Source organism: Alosa pseudoharengus, unplaced genomic scaffold (genome assembly GCF_046254945.1).
Source record: "Alosa pseudoharengus isolate Yale_2024_CS ecotype anadromous, Long Island Sound unplaced genomic scaffold, YU_APseudo_1.1 YU_APseudo_1.1_scf_2, whole genome shotgun sequence".
In the NCBI taxonomy this organism is placed as follows: Eukaryota; Metazoa; Chordata; class Actinopteri; order Clupeiformes; family Clupeidae; genus Alosa; species Alosa pseudoharengus.
Genome location: NW_027468663.1, coordinates 45,803,464 through 45,821,099, shown reverse-complemented (window position 1 = coordinate 45,821,099; position 17,636 = coordinate 45,803,464). Strand labels below are relative to the sequence as shown.

Sequence of the window (17,636 nt, the reverse complement as noted above, 5' to 3'; positions counted from 1 at the left end):
TGGCCACTTGGCTTAACGTTGCTGTTTTTACTCTAAGCATCTCTGTGACAAGGACTGGCTAACGTTAGCGATATCTGCCATTTCGTAATAGCTAGACGCTATGCCAATTGACTGTACATTTGTCGATAAGTTGAATTCTCCCAGGATTTAGAGACTTGTAATATTAAACAATGGAGCTAACTAACGTCCAGTAAGATGCCTTTAATGTTGTTTGTTATAGTATAGTAGCTTGATGAACCACTGCTGTCGGTTGTGAGCTGTGACGTTAACGTTAGCTTATGTTAGGAATCGTGTGACAACCCTGAATGCTAGTTTGCTAGCATAATAGTTTAGCTCGGTAACCTTGAGGTTAACCATGGTAACGTTAACCATTGCCAACACTGCTTGTGATTTTAGCAGACGGCAGATGCTTTAATCGTCTAATATACACGATTGTATGTTGGTGTTCAGAGGTGAACGTGGGAACACTTTCAAATGAATCTAATGATGATATTCCATCGCATGTCATATCAGCATTACGTTAGCGGAATAGACGGCTAACTACAGTAGATGCCTTGGCTGCCCACAACCAGTCTGACTGAGCTGCGCTGGATGTCTGACAACCGATATAGCATGCAGGTGGCAGTGGTTAGGCCTATAGCAGCTAGTATTTTATCTTTTTTTACTGTGTATCTGTATGTGGTGTTGACCCTGTGAAGTTAATCAGAATGTCCTGAATTGCGGATCGCAGAAGTAAATAAACATGAGTGACTGGAAGAATAAAAACAAAATTGTATGGTGGATTGGTGTTGGCATGTTGACCTATTATGATGTAGTCAAATAACAAGCTGGTTATCCTTAGGAACAATGAAAACAGTACTATTAAGTCAATATCCAGCATATTTAATGATCTTAATGAAAGCATAAGCATAAGGGGCCTGCTAATGTTACTGTATCTTGCAGGGTCAACTAGAACTAGAAAAGTTGTTGCCAGTACAAACCTAGTAGATCTAAGTTCTGGATGTAACACCACCTCACTAGGTTAACAAAGGATCTGAACCGTCTTTGGAAGTAGATATGCTTAAAACTAACTCTCGAAACTCACGTCCCAAAGTTAAGATACACCTGTCTGAAAAGGTCCTTCAGAACATATGTCCGTCAGTACACTATTACCCTTACTGTCCTGAAGTATCATTGAAATTCAGCCCTTACTGATATTCCTAATTGCTGGAGGATAACACAATAGGCACACTTTCATTTTTGGAATTATTTAGTTTGACCATTTACGCTTCAGGTCACTCATTGTCTTTAATTTGGCCATTACCTGTTATGAAAATGATTTTAGGAGAAAAACTGAAGGCGCGACAAGTACCCAGACAATTGTGTCATTGCATTGTTAATTATTGGCATATGATCTCTATCATCCATAGTTGATGGTCTGTTTTGGATGTGTAGCAAGGATACAAGGAAGTTTATTGTCACATGCATATAGTTATGCATTAAGTGCAGTAGAAGAGGGGTTTAGTAGATTAAGTGGCAAGGGCTGCATAAAATGAATAAGCCTATTAATTTTAGTGGTCAAGGTTTTAAGAAACAGTATTGGTTTTTCTGCACAAAGATAACAAGTTCTTTGTAGCTGGCTCTACACATCGGAGATATTTTGTTCAATAGCCTATGTGTTATAATAACATAACCCATGAACATAACCCAGCTAAAACACCCTGTTTTCACCGATTAGATAGGTGCTCCTATGGGAGTAAATGTTTCTGTATTTATGTAGTTAGAATGAGTGGCTAGCTCTGCAGATTACACTTGTGGTGCAACAGGTGATATCACAGCCTGGGATTGTTTTTTAAGCTTAGTGTTTGTAGCCTAGATAAGCATTTTGTAAATCAGTGTTCAGAGAACAGTCTGGGAATGTAGTGATATGGTGGGAAACTGTTTGAAAAATATCAGCATAGGCCCTGATATTGTCATCTTGCCTAATTCTTGCTGTGACATCGATGGTAAAACACAGCTGCCAATATCATGATCTCCCTGTGATGTGTTGTTGAACACTTGCTATCACAAAGATTTAAAACCGAATCAAGACGTTAACAGCTAGGCCTATTTGATTTAATGACTGAATCTGAGTGTTGGCTTTTTAAATCAAGTAAATATAGACTATTGCAGTAGCATTTATTTCCACCTCTTTCGATTAAAAAAATGGAAAACGAAGATATTTTTGTAGAAGTCAAAATTATATTTAATTAAACAACCTTACATTTACAATACAGTACAGTACAAAGATAATTTCAGGGTTCCAGGTCATGGAATTTCTGGAATATCATAGAATTTTAGAAAGTCTATTCCAGACATGGAAAGTCCGGGATTTTTTTTTTTTTTTTTCATTTTTGGGACAGTCATTGAATATCAGGGAATTTTGTTGTAGCAGTTTAACATTTTCTTGCCAAAATACATTAATAGAAATATATTTCTACACAGACTTTTGTGTATACCTGCTTATTAGCTTTACTGCTTGCTTGAGTAGCCCAACTGTGTTTATTCAATTCCCTATTCATCTCCTGCTCTAAAAAATTAAGATTCGTGACCCTTACATGGGTGCTCTGAAATCATTGGTCGGTATAGTGTACTATTCATTATATAGTAAGTCATGGAAATTCAGGGTTTTTTTCTGGGAATAGTCATGGAATTTTACATTTGACTTAGAGTGGGAACCCTGTAATTTAGATACCCTTTTGGGGCAGGAGCTTTTGTTTCTTAAGGAATCCGCTGTCGTGGTTTGTATGGAAATGAATATTTAATGACAAACACATGGGGGGGTATAATAGGGGATGGGTGGAAATAGGTGACTGTACTACCAAAGAAATGATCTTGTATTAGGCTATTGTCTTTAGAGGGTTTTGGTCATTAACATTGCTCTCATGTGTATTTTGGAGCAGACAGGCAGAAGCCCTGAAGGCTGACATGACCGGTAAGTGTTACCCCAAAACTTTGATATTCTGTTCATTCTGTGTGGTCTGCAGTGGCGGAGACTACTTTGTGACATTGCTATTTCTGTGCATTTTGCCTGGTGATCATTCTCTAGAACATCTGAACATTTTTGGTAACCATGGTATTACATGTCGTTACCAAAAGATATTGGAAAAAGCAGACATTGCATCTTTTTAAAATAAATCATACACACAAAGTATAGCCAAGCAAAAGGAAATCTTTAGTGTTCATTTTTTAATATAATTATTCATGCAGATTCAAAGCTTGGTGCTGCCGAGGTCTGGACGTCACGACAGGCGCTTCAGGATTTGTACCAGAAAATGCTGGTGACAGACCTGGAGTATGCGCTGGATAAAAAAGTGGAACAAGACCTGTATGTGGTTTCATTTGTAATATTTTCATATTCAAATGTTATACGTGTTTAACCCCTCCTGCATGAAGAGTGACGATTGGCTGGTCAAGGTGTTCAGGAGATCAATATCAGAGAGAGAGTGAGATCACATCAATTTGTGCAACTGGGCCTGTTTTTTGCATGCTTTGTTCTCTTAGTTAGTGTAGAAGTGAACTTTCTCATTAGGTGAAGTGGAGACTAGTGGTGATATTTTTTCTTCTTCTTTCAGCTGGAACCATGCTTTTAAGAACCAGATAACTACACTCCAGAGTCAAGCCAAGAACAGAGCCAACCCCAATCGGAGTGAAGTGCAAGCAAACCTCTCGCTGTTTCTTGAGGCAGCCAGTGGATTCTACACACAGGCAAGTTCCAAGGATTTTCACCGGTGGGGTTTTCCATTCTGTTTGAGCAAGGACAAATTTTTTTCACTATTTCAGAATAAGCACAGAGGCACATAGGGCGTTGTGATAGGATAACGACTTAGGTTTAGTTAATGTAGGCAAGCTTGGTTGGGTTTTGTTTAAAGCATTGTCAGGACCCCAGGGGTTTCCCTGCATAATGAAGTTTAAGGTGCAAGTGTTTTTGTGAAGCATCCAAGCCAAATTAATGTAGAAAGGCATTTAGGTAATGTCTTGTTAATCAACAATATTAGATTACCATTTCCGTAAGTGATGTGTGACTGATGCACTCATTAGCATATAAATAAACAAATAAAAGTGCCTTCTGGCAATCGTGGCTGAAGGAGGCAGATGAGAAAGCACTGCTTTGAATAAAACATTTAGCCTACATTTTAAAAAGAACGCCCAGACCAGTTCTGTTGACAAGAGCACCAATCTACTATTTCTGCAGTAAGGAATATCCGTTGCCTACCATAGGAGTTGGTCAAGTCTGAAGTAGCACTTCAATGCAAAACAATCCAGAGGTAGGCCTAGCCTACGAGTTAGCACACCTCTTGATAATAATGCTAGCCACCAGCCTTGTCAAAGTTAACTTTGTGAACGTTTTGCTGAGCATAGCGTATGACCGACTAACTAACTAACCGACAAACTCCCTTAATAAATTCACTACATTTGTAACAAAATGTCTTCAAAAGAATTTTTTGAAGGTGGTTACATTTATTTCTATTCCAATAACTTCACACACTACATTTCCGTTTGCACTCGTTTTCCTACTGTTTAGTTTAATTTCTTGAACTGCTCTATTTCTTCTCTTGGACTGCCACCTACTGGATAGAAAAGGCAACAAACTCTTTGCCTCCTCGTGCGGCTCGTGGCTGCTCAACTGATGTTCTCACTTCTCCTTGGATTTAGAGGTTTTTTTTTTTATAGCCTATATTTCTGGTAAATGAAAATGCTTTTCATAATAATTTTACTGTCATGTTTGTGATGTTTGTCATGTAATTTTACTGTCATGTTTGTGTCTACGTTCCGCCTCAAGCCCTCCCGGACACAGCGTGTGACGTCATTCACTCTACAGTCGCTAGGCTCCAAACTCAGCACAGTGATGCCTTCTTTGCGATCTCTGGTGACTTCAACCACATTACACTGGATTCCACCCTCACAAACTTTTACCAGTTTGTTGACTGCCCAACTAGGAAAAACAGGACAATAGATCTCATGTATGCAAACGTGAGGGATGCTTACAGTGCCACCCCCCTTTCCCCACTGGGGAAGTCGGGACCATAACCTCATTCATCTTCAGCCAATGTACAAGCCAAAAGTTCAGAGGCTACCAGTTGCCACGCGCACCTTCAGGAAGTGGACACCGGAAGCGGATGAGGCTTTGAGAGACTGCTTTGAGTCCACTGACTGGAGTGTGCTACTGAATGGAGAGGACTTTGGTCACACATTGCACTACTGACTATCTGAACTTCTGTATGGACATTGTTGTTCCCACAAGGACTGTACGCTGCTATCCAAATAACAATCCTTGGATAACCAGTAATGTCAAGACCCTTCTCTATAGGAAAAAGATGGCGTTTAAGGAGGCGGACATGGCAGAGCTGAGGCAAGTACAGGGGGAACTCAAGAATAAGCTGAAAGAGGCTAAGGAGGACTACAGAAGGAAGATGGAACAGAAGCTGCAAGATAACAACATGAAGGAGGTGTGGGACTGTATGAAATCTATCACTGGCCTTAAGAAGAGCAGCAGCTCTGTGGAGGGAGACCTGGTCAGGGCGAACCAGCTGAACCACTTTTACAACAGGTTCGATTGCCCATCCCCCAGCCGCCACCCCACCTCATTACCAGTGCAACACTCACCCCCACCATCACTGGATATTGCACCCCTCCCCCACATAGCGACCACGAACAACGAGGTGACAACGACCTCAGTCAACAGCCATCAGACACATAGACCCTAGATGCTGCCCCCCTCCCCTCCCCCCCTCCATCATCACTGCTGATCAGGCTATCGCACCTCTCCCCCACATGGTGACCACAATCAGTCTCTAGCCACATGACAACCCTCACAGAAGCACCCCTCCTCCTCCTCACCCTCCACTCTCCTCATCCCCCCCATCATTACAGCGGATCAAGTAAGTTATCTTTTAAAAAAACTCCATCCTCGTAAGGCAGCCGGGCCTGACAGACTGTGTCCAAGGCTGCTCAAGGCCTGTGCTGCTGAACTGGGGGAGCCACTGAAGCACATCTTCAACTGGAGTCTACGTCTTGGACAAGTTCCAACACTGTGGAAGACATCATGTCTCACCCCCGTCCCCAAGAAACCACAACCCAGCGAGCTTAATGACTTCAGGCCTGTCACTCTAACATCACATGTGATGAAAACAATGGAGCGACTGGTCTTAGGTATGCTCAGACCCCAGGTACGCCATGCACTAGACCCGTTACAGTTTGCATACCAGGAGAAAGTGGGCGTGGACGATGCCATCACTTATCTTTTACACAGGACACATTCTCACCTAGACAAGGGGAAAAGTGCTGTGAGAATCATGTTCTTTGATTTCTCAAGTGCCTTTAACACCATCCAACCCCTCAGACTGGGAGACAAGCTCTTGCAGAAGGGTGTGGACGCTCACCTGATAACCTGGATTACAGATTACCTGACCGAGCGACCACAGTTCGTCAGACTGAAGAACTGCCTCTCTGACACTGTGATCAGCAGCACCGGAGCGCAACAGGGAACTGTGCTCTCTCCAGTCCTGTTCACCCTGTACACATCTGACTTCTGCTACAACACCGAGTCATGCCACATGCAGAAGTTTTCTGATGATACTGCAATTGTGGGGTGTATCAGGGACGAGCAAGAGGAGGAGTACAGGAGCCTGGTGGAGGACTTTGTGCAGTGGTGCAAACTCAATCACCTTCAACTAAACACGTCAAAGACCAAGGAGATGGTGGTGGATTTCCGCAGGTCTAAGCCCGCTCTGCTACCAGTCTCCATTGACGGGGTCAATGTGGAGGTGGTAAGCACCTACAAGTATCTGGGTCTCCACCTGGACAATAAACTGGACTGGTCAGGCAACACTGATGCACTCTACAAGAAAGGACAGAGCAGGCTGTACTTCCTGAGGTCCTTCAATGTGTGCAGCAAGCTCCTCAGGATGTTCTATCAGTCTGTCGTGGTCAGCACCCTCTTCTATGCAGTGGTATGCTGGGGAGGAAGCACAAAGAAGAAGGATGCTGGGCGACTTGACAGGCTGGTAAGGAAGGCTGACTCTGTAGTGGGAGCTGAACTGGAGTGCATCACTTCAATATCTGACAAAAGGACCCTAAACAAACTGATCAACATCTTGGACAATGAATGTCATCCGCTCTACAGCACTATCAAAAAACAAAAGAGCTTGATCAGTTGGAGACTTCGCTCACTGCCATGCACAACTGAAAGGCTGAGGAAATCATTTGTTCCTAGGGCCATTGAACTGTTCGATGCCTCACTAAAGGGAAGAGGAGAGATCGACTTCTCTGCTTAGTCTGTCTGCCTCTCCACCCTCTCCATGTCCATGTTTGAGTACTGACTGCCCATTACTGCTTACTACTGTTTTACTACTGTTTTATTAATGTACGCAGCCTAATGTTTTCACTACTGTTTTACTGCTACACTGTTTTTCATGCTATATTAACACACATGATCAATGGCTGCGGTCAGGCTACAATGAATGGCTATAACCCTATTACCTCAACCTGTTCTTGCACTGAAATAGTTTTTTATTTTACCTTGTCTACATTATACTTTACTCTCCTATTTGTCCATATTATTTATGCTGGTCTCTAGACCTTACTCTTGCACTGTTGCACTGTTGGACTAATGTTGGACTACTTTTTGCACCTTCACCATGACACTCACTCTCTTGAGCACCTTGCCATGCACACATAACTAAGGACTATGGTTGGACTACTGTTTGCAGCTTCACCATGACACTCACTCCCTTTAGCACCTTACCAGTCCCGGCCCTGTCACTACAAGCGTCTTATGCTTGATCACCCTCAAGCACATTGGACTTTCCTAATTTAATTTATTTAGTGTATTTAGTATTTAGTTTTGTTAGTTTTCTTATCTTTCTTATCTTCTACTGTCTTTATTGTACAGTGGAGTTTAGTTATATGTTTATACTTATACTTATGTTTACCATTTCTGCTGTAAGTGCATGTTGTGTGTGATGTCTGTATGCTACTGAGACCCTTGAATTTCCCCTTGGGGATCAATAAATTATCTATCTATCTATCTATGTTATGGATAGGAATCTAGCCCAAAAAGAAGCAGACATGTTTGTTTCTTTAGCCAGGTGTAATGCTACTGTTGCAATCAGGAAAACCCTGACGATAAGCGTAAATCGGAACACGGACATTCAAAAGGAGGATTCATCTTTTTTGTAGGCTAGCATAACCCTTCTGGTTGATATGTCAACGTAACCAAAATAACACCTTTAAAAAACGTGTTCTACACGTTAGTTTGGTACTTGGTATGCCAGACTTAACTGATGCATAAAGCTTCAAACCTGAACATTTCCCAAAGGCACCTTTGCAAGTACAAGGTAAAGGTAAGATACATAGACGTCAGTCAGAGAAGCAGACTCGTTTTCTTTTTGTGTATTTATTTTCTTTTAAAAAATGTACTGAACACTCAACGGAACATTTGACGGTCACATTGGCATCTTATCAATTTGTACATTGGAGCATTTCTCATGCTAATAAGTCATTCAGTGATGGGTGACGGATATCTTTGTTGCTTGCTATACTCATTCCTGAAAACGATAATTTGTAGATAATCTGCCAAGTGTCTCACTTTAAATGAAAAAGAGAAGATCTTTTTTTGATGTGCGGCTCTTTTGAGTTGTGTGAAATTTTTTTTGGCTCTTCATGCTAGACTGGTTATCCACCCCTGATTTAGATCAATTAATCAAAGAGTATATAATTAATTACATTATTTTTTTTAACCGATTGACAGCCCTAAAAAAAAAAAAACAGTTCCAAAATGTAGGCTTGTTTAGCACCTAAGCCCCCTGAAATCCTAGGGAAAACCCTATCTTTTAGAGCAGGGATTCCCAAACTGTTACGCAAGCTGCCACTAGGGGATATGCAAGATGAAAAGGGCAATGTCAGAAAGGTGTTAAAAATGATTAATTAATTAATAATCTAATTAATTCATAAATAATAAATAATTTAGAATCAGGTTCTAATGATATGGAAACGTGAAATTAAAGGAAATCATTTGTAAACTCTATAGTAGGCTATGTTTTCAATAACAAAATTAGCTACCCACAATGCACATGATATCCTGCAGGCAGCCAGAATATCTGGTGCGTTAGTTTCGTGGAAGTATAGGCTAGGTAGAAGGCTACGCAAACATGGAAAACTGGCTAAAAACAGGGACACTGTCCAAAAGGCCTAATTAAAGGGATCGAAGAGGAGAAGCGAGAGAAACCGAGCAGGGATGGGGGCAGAATGATGAAGGTGGAGGTGGAGTGCAGGGGGATAAAAGAAAGGACGAGACAGAAAAGACTGAGCGAAGAAAACGAAAGTAGCCTATGATGAGGCATATAAGGCCTCGGCTTCACGTGGATTGGGAGACAGACTGCCCAAAGCCACAGTGCGTGGTTTGCAGTGAGGTGCTATCTAACCAGTCTAATGTTGCTCTCCACACTGTTTTTTTTAGCCTGAGAGCTGATAGACCAGTTGCACATTTTGATTTTGTTATTTGTTATCATGTAGGGTGGCTAATTAAACATGATGCCTGGAATGCATCAATAGAATGTGTTACTTTTTTGTGTGTCCGATGGTAGGGGTACGCAAGCCGAGTCAGGATGTAGAAGGTGGTCCGCGGGAAAAAAAGTTTGGGAACCGCTGTTTTAGAGGGAGAAAATAGTCAGTCTTTCAGTTTTTTTTCCTTCTCTCTCTCTCTCTCACAGTTGTTACAAGAACTCTGCACAGTTTTCAATGTGGACTTGCCATGTCGTGTGAAATCATCTCAGCTGGGTATCATCAGCAATAAACAGAGCAGCACCAGCAGCATAGTGAAGCCCCAACCCAGCTCCTGCTCCTACATCTGCCAGCACTGTCTTGTTCATCTTGGAGACATTGGTGAGGCCATCAACACCAGCCAGTTGAGGCGCCACAGGAAGTGTGTGTGTGTGTGTGTGTGTGTGAGGATTACTGGATAAACCTTTATTTTATTTTGAGGGGTGGTAGGGGTCTTATTGAAGTCACCCTTTGATGTTCAATAAGAGTATAATATTTTTACAATTTTGCAGTTCACAGCATCATGATTGTATTGCAGTTGCTGTAGCTATACATGGTCTCATAGAGAAATCCAAGAATTTTCTGTAATTCACTTAAATGAAGCTTGTAGGTTTGTATTGACTCTTCCTCTGCTTCCCCTTCAGCACGCTACCGCAATCAAACCAGCCAGGCAGAATCCTACTACAGACATGCAGCCCAGCTCGTTCCTTCAAATGGCAAGTGTGGCATGAATTACCTTTCTTTCTTTTTTACAGGTTTAAGACTCTCCTTAACACTTTTCTGTTTTATTTGATCTTATTTTATTTCTACTTGGTTAATCCAATGAAACATATGCATTGTAATGAACATTACACAATAGCAGCACTTACACATGCGATTTTATCATTGCAATTTGCTTCTGATTTATACTTGTGATGGCATAGGATAAAGTGGGTTCTTGTTTTTGTTGAGGGGGGAACATCTTAACATTTGTTAATAGAAGTTTAAATTGCTGTGAGAAACATCTTACTTCTGTGTTCTGTCCTCATGCAGGCCAGCCCTACAATCAACTCGCAATCCTGGCCTCCTCCAAAGGAGACCACCTCACCACCATCTTCTACTACTGCCGTAGCATCGCTGTGAAGTTCCCTTTCCCTGCAGCGTCCACCAACCTGCAGAAAGCGCTCTCCAAAGCTCTCGAGAGGTAACATCTCTCACGGCAGGAAGGGAAGGGAACATCTGGGAGATGAAGGGAGCTCTTCAAGCGTAGCTAGCAGAGAAATGTGTTATCAACCCTACTGATATTAAGTTTTTGAGTTTGATATCCAGTGAGCATACATACAGAAATGGATATTTGCACTGTACTCTTGGCTGCCTGGAAAGTGTCGAATTGGTATAAACTATTGGACGAAATCCAATAGTATGTTTTGAGTGACGTCTTTATGTGCAATATGCCTTTAAACCAATCACTTTACACATTGATCTGGTAGGATTGTTTGAAAGAATTTTAAACCTTTCCTTTATCTTTTTCCCTTCATTCCACAGTCGTGATGAGGTGAAGACCAAGTGGAGCGTCTCCGATTTCATTAAGGCTTTCATCAAGTTCCATGGTCATGTGTACCTTAGCAAGAGTCTGGACAAGCTGAACACCCTGAGGGAGAAGCTGGAGGAGCAGTTTCAGGTACCCTTAGGGCCCGTCCCATTTCTCCCCCCTTAACACTTCCACTTGGTTTTGATTGCCCTCAACATTAAAGCCCCCTCGACAAGGGAAGTGGAGGGTAAGATCTTTCCCTATGAATTGGCACACCACTATATGCAAATTCGCATAGCGAACGTGCTCACCTACGTCACGCGCAGCGCCGACGTGTCTACCGGTAGTAGCCTGCTACTATTTTCATTCAGGAATATACCTGTTCCAGCGGTCATTGTTGTGTGGGCTTTGCTGGTTTATCTACGTCTGGTTAATCAACAAAAATATTTGTGTTCATATGAACGCCAGAACACACACCTTAAATATTGACGAATCTACCCAGATCATATATATAATGTTATTTGATGGGCAGACTCTCTCAAAGCACTCAGCAGATATCAGGAACATCGTCAGATAGCTTGAGATATTTTCTAACATTAGTGTTCAAATGTCAACAGTCCATCAGATGGGCATCAAACTAACATATTCCAACATATTTCGAAATTTTAATATGCTTCTTTGTGAAAATATATAAAAAAATTGGCCAGCTCGCTGAGCTCACACGCTATCCTGGGTAATTTCATCTCCCACTTCGTTTTAAGCCTGCATCGGTCCTGGCTATATTTTGAGGGTTGATTTTAAGGGGAAAATAGCACTTCCTCTTGCTCCCTAAAGTAATGGGACACCCTAGCCCTACACGTGCACGCGCAAAAACGAGGGTTAGGGCAAAAATCTAGGGGTAGGGGAGGTATTGGGACGGGCCCTTAGTCCAGTGTTACACCAGACATGTCACAGCAGCTTTATCATCAAACTGAAGAAACTGCTTTTCTCCTCAAACAGATTTATATTTCTTTGCTGTTTACTCTTGCTCTGTGGCTGTTTTAAGTTAATAAACAAATTGTTATGTAAGGTCCTCTGTACACCTCAAGTGCTAACTTCATCTGCTCTGAATGGCTGCCCTCAGAATCTTGACATATGATACATATGCATAAATGAAATGAGAGTCCCATGAATCTTGAATTTCCCCTTGGGGATCAATAAAGTATCTATCTATCTAAGTATAAGTATATATACTCTTGATCCCGTGAGGGAAATTTGGTCTCTGTGAATCTGTGAATTAGTGAAACACACTCAGCACACAGTGAGGTGAAGCACACACTAATCCCGGCGCAGTGAGCTGCCTGCAACAACAGCGGCGCTCGGGGAGCAGTGAGGGGTTAGGTGCCTTGCTCAAGGGCCTACTGGTCGGTTACAAGTCCGAAGTGCTAACCAGTAGGCCACGGCTGCCCCATCTATCTATTTTCTGTGAAAGATTTCTTTGACTATGCATTCTTTACTTGAGTTGTATTTCTGAATGGATGATTACTGCATTTTTAAACATAATAATTTTATAAATACTCAGTTATACAGTCATGAGTGTCGTCACACTTTTTTCTTTTTTGTGTGCGTGTCCCTGGCAGAGATTGATTCTCCAGAAAGCGTTCAGCTCCCAGCAGCTGGTCCACATCACGGTGATTAACCTGTTTGAGCTGCACCACCTGCGGGACTTCACCAACGAGGCGGACGAGCAGAGCTACAGCTCAGACGAGCAGATCAGCTGGTTCCAGCTTCTGGGCCTCTTCAGTGAGTAGCGCTGCCTTTTTCATTTACAAAAGAATAATCACATTTATTATTTTGTGGGGTTAAAGATCAGAGCCGCAGTTGGGATTTGTTTAGAAGACATTTTTGCGGCTTAAATTGAGGTGCCGATAAAATGTCTGTGCTCTGTGCTGCTCTAACCCACGTCTGTGTTGCTGTTTACCCTCAGTGTCTTTCCTCGGAGTGATGTGCAGCCGCGTGTTACTCAACAAGAGCAGAGAGGAGATCATGGGCGAGTGTCCTCTGCCGGCCATCAAAGTGTCCTTGGACTGGCTCAAGTTGCGGCCCACTGTCTTCACAGAGAGTGTTGTGGACAAGAGGCAGTAGTACGTTCCAACTACTGCTACTTTTACTTTTTTCTGTTTTCTTTGGGGGTCTTAAAATGTAAGGGGTCGTGGGGGCATAAGAGGACTACTGATTGTTAATGTGTCGAATATAATTCCAATTTGTTGAAATGATGATATGTGTAACAGACACTAACAATGTGGAGGAGGGGGTTTTATCAGTGGGATTGACTGGGTCTCCGTTCAGCTCATTCACATATTCTGTGCACATTCATGAAAACTCAGCTCAAGAATGTGCACATCTGCCTGTGTTTTTATCCACTGTGCTATTGGAGTTAAAAATTGACATTCTCATAATCAAGGGAAGAGTTCTGATCAGCTGTGGGATTAAAATGTAAGGTTGTCAGGGCAACATTTACGGAAACATGCAGGTAGAAATGTAACAAATGCGAATATGTATGAATAGTTTTTTCCATCAATTTTAATAACATTATACCTTATTTGAATCAAAGGTGTGCTAAGGGATGTTGGGTAACGTCACTTCAAACAAAACAGATAGCTAGCTCACCCCTCCCTCCCATGCAACTGGAACTTTCCTGAATGCGCATCTCGTCGGTGAATGACTGGAAAAGTTTATGTTTAATGGTCCAGGCTGCACTAGACTGTTTTTGTTGCCTTTTTGGAGACCGTGCTGTCTACAGAGACCACATTGTTTTTACAGTGTATGCAGGGGACGGGCAGCTAGTGGATTGTGAGGAGATGTTTGTTGTATGTGACAAGAAATGTTTTAGCTTAGAAGGTGCGTAACATCGTTTAGAGCACCTTTAACGCATAGGTCACGCAGTGGTTTACGCAGTACTGTCGGTACGGAAAAAAAACGCAAACAATCGGTTTTACCTAGCTCGAGTGGCTACAGCTAGCAGCTAACGCAGCCAGGCAGCTACAGCGCTACACTCTGGGGGCGTTTACATGGGAGCTCACGGACTTATGATCTCTTCTCAATCTATTCCTATTGCCACTTATTTCTTCTAGGAGAAACAGGTCAGACCTCCTTTCAAATTTAGCTATCTTATGGGTTGTCAGTTAGTCTGATCAGGTATTTTCATGTGTATGGAAAAAACTGTCGATTTGACCTTTAAATCTGTCAGTAACTTTGTAGCATAATAACTTTGTAGCATAATAAATCAAGAACCCCTCTCTCTCTCTCTCTAGCATCTGGCCGTGGCTTGTGTCTATTCTCAACAGCTTCCAGCTCAAGGAAGATGAGTTGTCCAGTGTATCAGGTATTGCTATTTGTGTCAAACTTGTTGTGTGTCCCTTACCCATCGTTTTTTTTATCACAGTCAATAACATGGCAATATTGAACTGACATTGGTGGTATTATTCTGATATGTTGTCTTTTGAAATGGTCTGTTTGTCCTGTTCAGCCACCCCTCTCCCTGAAGAGTTCGAGCTGCAAGGCTTTTTGGCCCTCCGTCCTGCCTTACGGTGAGTAGCAAAGGCAAAGGTCATGAAAGGTGTCCTTGTAATGATGAATCTTTTTTTAGTTTTGCTCCTTGCCGTCCATATCTCACATGGTATGCATGCCCTCCAGGACACTGGACTTCTCCAAAGGGCATCAGGGCATTGCAGTCGGGAAGGATGGGCTTGTGGTGCGCTCTCGCCATCAGCGCCTCATCAGCCTGGGCAAGTGGGTGGCAGACAACCAGCCTGGGTGAGCGGTTTGAGAATATCGTTGCTCTTTATGTTGTCCATGCATTCAGGCCTCTACTCCTTTATTTACAGTGAGGTGAAATGTAATTCTAAACCAGATTCTAAGAGTGCAATTGATTGAGTCTTTTGATGACTGCTGAGGTGACACTGGGTTTCTCTTCTCTGTCTGTCTGGCTGCCTGCCTGATGTACTCTCAGGCTTATCCAGTACAGTGTGAGCGATGACCTGCTGCTCTTCATCACCGACATCCCGGAGAAAGTGATCGAAGAGCCCCAGGAGAAGGACACGCCCGTCCTCCAGGAGTCGTCGAACGGCGAGCAGATATCCCAAGAGGGCTCTCTGGGCCTCCGGTCGGTCCTGTCGGCCGGGAAGAGCCAGAACAGCACGCTGGACAGCAGCGACAGGCCTGTGGTCACCTTCAAGGAGAACATCAAGCCCCGCGAGCAGAGCCGGGAGCAGGGCCAGGGCCGCGGCCAGCAGCAGAGGGACGGCGGCGGCAAAGATCGCCCCGGCTACGCCAAGGGCAACGGCGCCACCGGCAAGAACGAGCTGAAGAAGGAAGGCAAGCGGAAGAGCGAGGTGAAGAAGAACAGCCACGACAAAACACCCGATGCTGGGAAACAGGTACTCAACAGCGAGGTGACAGATGAAGTGTATTAGCACTGAGTCCAGAATTTTTGGTGTTGACAGCTCCTATTACTCCATTGGATTGCCTTTAGACAACATTCAATTTAAGTGATGTTTGCATAGCATTACAGTAATCAATGTACTGTTTTGTGTGTGTTGCAAAGGTGAAGACACAGGCTGAAGTGAGGAAGACTCCGGTGTCCGAGGCGAGGAAGACTCCCGTCACCCAGAGCCAGACCAGCGGCTCCTCTCAGTTCATCCCCATCCATCACCCAGGGGCCTTCCCACCGCTGCCCAGCCGAGCAGGTACAGACCACCAGCAAACACATTCTCACACAGACAACGTCACTGCCTGTATTTCAGTATTAATCAGCTTAGGAATTTACGGTGGCACTCAACTGCGTCCTTAATTAAAACAGGCGCATGAATGCATGCTAGTCATTTATCAGGAATTTTACAGTCCGAAGCATTTATCAGCTGTAGGTGTGACAGATTATAATTGGAAAGATGTTGACTGATGACCGGCTCTTGTGTATGTGCTTGTGTGGGTCCTCAGGTTTCCCTCCCCCTCCATACGTCATCCCTCCACCCGTGGCCTTCTCCATGAGCCCCGGCTTCACTTTCCCCACCAATGTCTCTGTGCCTGCGCCTTTCCTCCAGCCTGCCACTCATGCCCAGACCGCCAGCCAGGTGCAGTCTGGGAAACCCTCGCACATTCCCTACAGCCAGCAGAGGCCCTCGGGCCCCGGGGCCATGAGCCAGGGGCCGCCCCAGGCTCCACAGACCCAGCCGCCTCCACAGCAGCCTTCCCAGCAGGCCTTGCAGCAGCAGTCCGTGCAGCTCCAGGTGCAGCAGCAACAGCAGCAGCAGCAGTCGCCCACCAAGCAGGCTGCCCAGCTGGGCAAGAGCCCACCGCACCACCACGGCATGCAGCAGGTCAGACCTCACCCCCAGGACGTAATTTTAGTGTGTTTTATATATAAGTTTATCCTTTACACCCTCATTTATTTCCTGTGTGTGAGATGTCTCCCGGTCAATAAGCTGCCATCTCTCCTTGACTTGCTCTTGGCCCTAGTGGGTCAATATTCCTTCAGGAGGTTGTTTTATGATGATGCTAAAAACCCTGTTGGGCCAGTGAACTGCAGCTGTAAGGGAAGAGTTTAGGGGTGTAAAGATTAACCGATACGTATCGGTATCCATTTTTAACGTGTAAGATACGGCTACATCGATACGTGAAGCCCCGTATCGGAATAAAACTGAAATGAACCGGTCGTTATATCGATTTACTTGTTACGAATCGGTTCACAACCTTTTCTGCTCGCTCAGACTCTCATTTACGTTCCAAGGAGCGCGTTCATCCCACGTCCGGTTTTGAAACTATACGTGGCACGGAATTGTGGGTAATGCAGTTCGTTTTTGGCTACAGTCATTGCCCAAAGTAGTCAAATGACCTCATTACCCATACATCTACTGCAACTTAAGCATGTGACAACTCGCACTCGGTCGTTTGTTCAGGGTTCCTACGCAGTATGGAAAACCTGGAAAAGTATGGAATTTGACTTTAGCAATTTCCAGGTCTGGATAAGTATGGAAATAACAAACAAGGGTATGGAGAAATATTTGTGCTTCCAGACTATTAGCTCTACAGCACTAATCACTTCAATCAGGTCATAATGAACCATTCCTACTGTTGTGTAGCATAACTGTCAGTCAACATTGTCAAGATACAATTAGATGGGGGTCCTCAGAAAATGTCTCTCCCACAAGGGGACCATGGCACCAAAACCAAATTGAGAATCGCTAGTCTATGCAAGTGCCCTACACCATTGTGCACTTGTGTAAAAGTTATTATTGCAAACCAAAAATACTGTCTTCCACCAAACAACTTTGACAAAATTTGGGAAAGATTCTTGAAAGATTGTAGTCTTTAACTAATGCCCCCAATTCAAGCTTTACTCAAAAGACTCCAATCTTTCAAGAATCTTTCCCAAATCTTGTTTTTTGGTGTAAAGAGGCAATAAGGTGATTTCTGAAGCCCCTGCAAGCAGTGAACTAAGTATCTATCATATGTAGGCTATGCTGTGTCTACAGAGAACTAAAAATGTGAGTGGACCTTCCAACACAGAACTTCCTCAACAAAAATT

General features: G+C 43.4%; 1 protein-coding gene across 2 annotated transcripts in view; it reads left to right on the top strand.

The window, feature by feature from the left end:
• Positions 1-17,636, top strand: part of smg7 (SMG7 nonsense mediated mRNA decay factor) — a 28,902-nt gene that overhangs the window by 1,112 nt on the left and 10,154 nt on the right. For both annotated transcript variants that reach the window (XM_076295214.1, XM_076295213.1), the window contains exons 2-16: positions 2,922-2,953; positions 3,229-3,346; positions 3,594-3,726; positions 9,732-9,903; positions 10,206-10,277; positions 10,594-10,744; positions 11,086-11,221; positions 12,691-12,853; positions 13,038-13,194; positions 14,365-14,435; positions 14,580-14,640; positions 14,747-14,866; positions 15,063-15,489; positions 15,657-15,798; positions 16,049-16,428. In XM_076295214.1, the coding sequence (XP_076151329.1) occupies positions 2,922-2,953; positions 3,229-3,346; positions 3,594-3,726; positions 9,732-9,903; positions 10,206-10,277; positions 10,594-10,744; positions 11,086-11,221; positions 12,691-12,853; positions 13,038-13,194; positions 14,365-14,435; positions 14,580-14,640; positions 14,747-14,866; positions 15,063-15,489; positions 15,657-15,798; positions 16,049-16,428 (2,335 nt within the window). The remainder of the gene's footprint in view (positions 1-2,921; positions 2,954-3,228; positions 3,347-3,593; positions 3,727-9,731; positions 9,904-10,205; positions 10,278-10,593; positions 10,745-11,085; positions 11,222-12,690; positions 12,854-13,037; positions 13,195-14,364; positions 14,436-14,579; positions 14,641-14,746; positions 14,867-15,062; positions 15,490-15,656; positions 15,799-16,048; positions 16,429-17,636) is intronic.